General features: G+C 47.4%; 2 protein-coding genes across 2 annotated transcripts in view; one reads left to right on the top strand and one right to left on the bottom strand.

Annotated features, from left to right (window-relative positions):
* Positions 1-3043: 3043 nt before the first annotated feature.
* Positions 3044-3982, top strand: LOC126581779 (uncharacterized). The gene is made up of 2 exons (XM_050245659.1): positions 3044-3207; positions 3293-3982. Exons 1-2 carry the CDS (start codon positions 3141-3143, stop codon positions 3829-3831), a joined length of 606 nt encoding a protein of 201 aa, XP_050101616.1. The 5' UTR covers positions 3044-3140; the 3' UTR covers positions 3832-3982.
* A 57-nt stretch (positions 3983-4039) lies between these two features.
* Positions 4040-6082, bottom strand: part of LOC126581181 (DNA fragmentation factor subunit beta) — a 2257-nt gene continuing 214 nt past the window's right edge. Inside the window, exons 1-4 of the mRNA XM_050244667.1 lie at positions 5842-6082; positions 5306-5429; positions 5063-5248; positions 4040-4987 (exon numbers count right to left, since the gene is read on the bottom strand). The exon at positions 5842-6082 is cut by the window's right edge and continues 214 nt beyond it. Coding sequence (XP_050100624.1) covers positions 4167-4987; positions 5063-5248; positions 5306-5429; positions 5842-6003 — 1293 coding nt within the window. The 5' untranslated portion in view covers positions 6004-6082 and the 3' untranslated portion in view covers positions 4040-4166. The remainder of the gene's footprint in view (positions 4988-5062; positions 5249-5305; positions 5430-5841) is intronic.

Here is a 6082-nt window from a genome sequence, read left to right as displayed (position 1 = left end):
TGCACCATTGTTGGACCATTGATCAGACCAGTGGATCAATCTTAACTCAGGTGGGTGGAAAAAGGATAAAATGGGAGCATTGCTGAAAAAGATTAGCATTGATAATTGCTGTTAGCATTAATAAGGAACCCTCCGTTATAGGGAATTTGTTTTATTGCTCCCCTTTTATGCTCCACCAACAGCGGTATCACCTTCGAAGGAATTTTCGCTTCGTGTCACGCATTTATACTAACCAATTCTGCCAGTACTTAATTTTTTGTTTGTTTTTTTTTTTGTTTTGCAGAGTTGTTAAAGCAAAACTGAAGTAAGAAACATGGCTAGCTGCTAGCTACTAGCGGCGTATGATGGAGTGCAAATCTTACTTCCAAGTCAGAACTTCACTTCTCCAACCTTCATACAAGGAGAAAATTTCAAAAAAATTTCAATCCCTAGTCAAACAATCTAGGAAGATGCCTGATCCATCATTTTGTACGTGTGTGCATGCGTGCGTTTGTGCATTGATAGCAGAACTGCAGAAGATAACGTAGACTGCCTAGTGCAACAGCCCACTACTCAGTTGGCCGACTAAAGGGAGTTTGTTGTTTGCTTTGGTTTCTCAAGCTCACAACATTCCGCAATTCCGCAGTTGCTAGTGCGAGTAAGCCGTTGACAGAGGTTAATGGCTATGATGGATTGCGAATGCTATTTATCTTATCTTTAGCACCATCGGTACACCATGCAGTGCTGCACACACATGCGAAATGCGCCGTTCGGTGTAAATGCAATTGGATGATTTGAACAGTTTGCATTGCGTGGAGCATCCACGATGGATAATGACTTATTCTCCTCCGGTACTCTCTTGAGAATTTGCGGGGTCTGAAGGGGCCGAAAACACAAAAACAAAACACGCTTTGAAGCGTTCACTCATCGCTTGATGGTAATTTTAGCCACTGAAACGCAACGATTTATGCTTTCTCTCTCTCAACCGTTCGGATGAGTCGTGTCGGAGGAGCAGCGACGCCGCACTCACTTTGGTGCGGTAGTATAATGACGATAAACGAGCTAGGATCATGACATACCACCGTGGCCCACCGTGGCTTATGGTGCGACACGCCGGCAAGTACCAGCAGGATCTTCGCGATCAAATAACGGGGCGGCTGTTACCAACAGGACTCGTCGTTACACCAGCTTCAGCTCACCCCGCTCTGTCCCGCTCCGCTTTCCCGTGGCAGTGGCAAGGCCATTTATCTTGGCATATGATTCAGCCGCTGCAAATATTACTTCATCCCTCTTCCCGCCGGCCACTCATCCAGGCGGAGCGCTCGCACAGGAAATGTGTCCCCATGTGCTCCGGCCACAGGGTGGTTCCAGCCCGAGCTGGCTCTGGGCGCGTGGCTGCCACGATGGCAAACATTTGGCATGAATATGAATAAGCACACGGTATTACCATAAGCATGGACAGCATCACGGCGTATAGCGACTAAAGCGCGGTCCCGGTACTGCTAGCGAGCAGAACCTTTCGCCAAAGGATACCGATGGCTGTTGCTGTGGTGCAAAGACACCATCTCATCTCCCAACATTCCAGAACCACGGGACGAGGCGCAATCATCATCACCATCATAAACAATGCTCTCATTGAGTCGTGTAAATACAGGCGAAAGCAAAAAATCTAGACCACCCAGGCAATGGTATCTCCGTAGCCTCCGCGTACCCTTCCTGCGGTGGACGGGATGAGGCTGATTTCATCAAAATTCTAACTGCATTCTGTGGAATGAATTAAATGAAGGTAGAAGTGGGGGAAAACGCGGATAAATTGACACCAAATCTCGCACCCTCATCAGAGGTGAGAAGAATTCATCAGAAGGAAACACAAATTCTTTCGAAGAAATCCGTGTGTGTTGAATCAAAAAAGGAAATAAGTTGATGATAAACGAGAAGCTGTGTGGATAGGATAATTTCTAATCATATGAAGAGAAGCATATTGTAACTTAAATGTGCGTTTCGGTCACATTTTGTGATATTGACCACAATCGGGAAACTACAATCACTCTTATAGAAAAGAAACCACATGAAGGATTGTAAGATGAGTGGCGCAGCCAGTGAATAATGTGCGCTTTTATTCACCCCTTCTCCCTGTCCCTGTTTGGTACGCTAGCTCCTCGTGTTTTCACGTGCTGGAGCTGAGTATTGCCGCCTACTCGCTGTCAAGGCCAATTGCTCCATTCATCGAAGCAGAAAGGTTGGGAAAAGTTATTGCACATCAAGCAGAAAACTTGCCAACGGTAGCGCACCTTAGCATAATACAATCAGAAGATTTCGGCGCGACACCATCGTCCTCCTTTCATGCCAAGGCCCCTTAGTCGCGACTTCCATCGCCTGGTAGTCTCGCGAAGGCAATGGATGAGGGACCGATGCAATCAATCGGGGTAGTGAGGACCGTCGCGTTCACTTTCGTCGGAGTTTTCTGTGTGGAAAATTCGAATATGTTTACACAAAACGGGCACGAAAGAATTAGCATAATAAGTCACATTCCGTCGCACCTTTGGTGACGATGAATTGCGACGAAGTTCGCATCTACCCGACACCGATTGTTGGGTGACAATTGCGGTGGCCGGAATGGATCGGTGGAAGGGGCTCACGGGACGGGATGGAGAAAAGGAAAGTTGATCAATATGTTAATCCATCATTTTCGTGCGAAGGTAGTGTTGTTACAAAATCATTTACTAGCACCGTTTGATTAGCGAGTGAGTGTGATGATGTCTGAAGATTGCAGTAGAAATACAAAAGAACAGACGATCTCACATTATCTCAACCGCATCGCATATGCGCGGGGAGGTGGGAATGAGTTTTTAAACACCTAGTTTCTATGAAAAATCGATTTATCACGTGTGCTTAAGTTTCAGGTATTTAGCCGTTATGTTTTGAAACATTTAACTGAAAGAATGCAATTCGTGTCCTTCACCGTCTCTTCGAGCAGTTGCACGAATCGTCAAAATCTCGAGCACACTGGTTGCGTTACATGCGTTACAATCCTTCACCTTTGTAACGTAACGTAACGCACCGCCATCGCCGTTTCGTTTTTCTCGGCTTTCTGCACCATTTTAGTTCAACGCTCCGATAGTTCTCCATCGAAACGAGTGAAAAGCGTGCTTCTAACTAAAATGGCATCGATGCGTTCCCTCGGTCTGATCAACACAAATCGCCAACTCAACGAAAATCAAAGCAGGAGTAAGTAAAATGCAACGCAGCCGGGGTTTCCAGTCATTTCTCGGCGCCCAACGGACATTTCATCTCGACCATTTCTCACCGACAGAATCGCAGCATCCAACGAAAGCCGTGAAAGCATCCGGAACGCCAGCAGCCAAGATCGCTCTGAAGGATGTGACCAACAACAGCCAAAAACAGGCGGCAGATCGAATCACCGTTTTTAAAGACGGGGCGGGAAGCAAAGCCAAGCGTTCGACGGAAAAATCTCCCAACGCCACGACAACTGCGATCCTGCAAAGTATCGCCTCATCGACGAAGAAACCGACTGCGGGAAAGGGCTCCGCAAAGTTCAGCATTTTCACGCCTCTGGATGCAGAGTACCAGTGGGGAGCTGATAATTGTCGCCTACGGAATGACCTGTTGGAGCAGATGATCAACTGTGCGCACGTCACGCCTGCCTCGCGACCCGAAAAGCGACCCCTTCCAAAGCCGACGCGATCGGATTTGCTCGATCTTCCGGAACTTGACGAACCGTGGGATTACAAAGCAAATCTGCTAGATGCACCAGCGCAGCGCAAACCATTGGCACTTCCAGCGGAAGACTTTCCGCTTGTAGACATCCCAGATCTCGAGTTTTTGTTCTAATGTTAGCGTTATTTTTTGCGCCTAATGTTAATTTTGACTGAAATCCCACTGATGATCAACCATCTAGCTATGTAGCTCGCGTTTAATGGGGTGAAATTTGTTTTCTATACATCTATTTAATGAAATAAAATATTGACGAGAAATACTTGAATCTTTTCTTTCCGGATTACCGAGATGGTTATGGTTGTAGAGGAAGGTCTCTTCGAACAGCGAACACATTGTAAGCACATTAAATGTGCCATTTATTGTTGGAATAGTTTTGGTAAAGCAATGGTTGGGTCTTATACCCCACGCTAAATGCTTATGAAATCAGCGGAATGGGTGAACACCATTCTCTACGGCAGATCGTCTTTGCAGGAGGATTGTAGCTTAAGCTGGAATTGCTTTATGTACAGATATTCTGCGCAGCGGTCGCAGATGATGGTACCGCGCGAAACCAAACCGTGCGAACCTTTATCGTGGCACACGATGTGTACTAGCTTCAGATTGTGGAGTGTGAACAGTTCCAAAAAGTACGTTATCACAGACAATTGCTTTCCCTTCCGCTTGTGACGTTTACAGATTGCCGCCTCACCCTCATCGGACACCATGCGGCCAATGTTCGTCAGTATCGAGGGCAGCACGGTGCGACTGATTTCGATCTGATGATCTAGATTCCACACCTGAAACAGTATCAGGGCCTCCCTGTTTGCATACGGATTGATCCGGTGGCTATCGTAACGACATCGCACATCGTCCCACAGTCCCATGCACCGAAAGTCACCCCGAACGCTGCACAGTGCCGCATTGTACTGCTCGATGCGGCAACCACGCCCCAGCGAACGCTGAACCAGCAGTTTTAATCTTTTCGGTGGAATTCGCTTCGCATCCGTTTCATCCCCGGCATCATCTTTCGCGTCCCCGATGGTTTCCTCTGGTACAACTATGCGCCGCTGGCAGCTACGATCAAACAAGCTGCTAAAGTAGTCAAATCCTGCCAGCAGCTGTCGGAAGAGCTCGATCATTTCGTCAATCAGTTCACGAGCGACCGGATTCCCCCGGTACATGGCACACTTTGTCAGTTCGTCTTTCGCTTTATAAAAGTACCCACGAACCCGGTCCTGACCACGTCGTTTCATCACCTCTTCTTTCGTTTTCACGACACGATCATCGATTCCTGTAATAAGACGATTTGGTGAGTAAATATATGTTTCAGTTTTTCTCCGGATCCGTGGTACACAGATAGACATACCTTCGAACCACTGTTCATGTTCGTCTCGTGTGCTGCGGCGAATCAGATCATCTCGTCCACGTTGAGCGTCAATCAGTATCTTTGAGATCTCCGGCTGGTTGTTGCTAACGAACCGTTTCGCCAGCTCACCAGCGTTGAGCAGATCTGAGTGGGTGGCCTTGATTGCACCGTACATTAGTTCAAAGTCTGTTTTACAATAGAAAGTTAGAATTTTCGGTCGTTTTACTTAGCCAGCCTACTTACCTGTCTGTACGATTACATCCTTGTCCGCAACAACTAGCAACGTCTGAGGTGGTAGCGTCCGGAAGTAGTCCTCGTCCGTGACCTCTGTGCCATCCTGGGCGAGATAAACGCGACAATCGGCTATCTGTAAATGAGAAAACCATCATCATTATCCTTATAACTTCAATCGATAATCCCAATATCCATTATTCGATATAAATCCAGTTTCCCATTAATACATGTCAAGGACACACTATTATCAGATCAACTAAATTGGATCAGTGCTAAAACTTCGAAGGACACAAAGGATCCAGCATCCGAGGTCAACATCCGGCGTGCTGAAAAAAAGCTGTGACCTTTCCGGTAGCAGGTCAATGCAATTGCATTCGAACCAAATACGGTAGCGCCAACCAAATACGGGACGCCACGCTGCCAAGCAGGTCAATGTCACTGCAGCGCAACGCGAATCCTTCGTTCGCGCAGCTTCCACCGTCGGATCTAAAACAAGAGCACAGACGAACCAGCCAGCAAACCCACATGCCTGCCCGGTGGATTACCTTGAATTTTTCCGACGCCTTTGCCCGGAGCATGCTAAACGAGTTGGCAGCCACACCGAACTTCCGGCTCCGTTCCACATCGGTAATCTTGTAGCCCTGGAGCGGGCCAATCGTCGCCGCCGGTGTCGATTTGGTGGTTTTCGATGGAAACAGACCAAACATTGTGCAGTCTGTGGAACACTTTCTGGTTTGAACACTTTCTCCGTTGACTAAAAACCGGCTCGGATGTACTACCGTGTCG

The sequence above is a fragment of the Anopheles aquasalis genome, chromosome 2, assembly GCF_943734665.1.
Source record: "Anopheles aquasalis chromosome 2, idAnoAquaMG_Q_19, whole genome shotgun sequence".
Lineage (NCBI taxonomy): Eukaryota > Metazoa > Arthropoda > Insecta > Diptera > Culicidae > Anopheles > Anopheles aquasalis.
Note: the sequence above shows the minus strand (reverse complement) of the source record. Positions and strands in the feature narration are given on the sequence as shown.

Coding starts and splice junctions, on each gene's coding strand:
- LOC126581779 (XM_050245659.1), top strand. CDS start 3,141: ATGGCATCGATGCGTTCCCTCGGTCTGATCAACACAAATCGCCAACTC. Junction 3,208..3,292: donor CAACGAAAATCAAAGCAGGA/GTAAGTAAAATG, acceptor TCTCACCGACAG/AATCGCAGCATCCAACGAAA.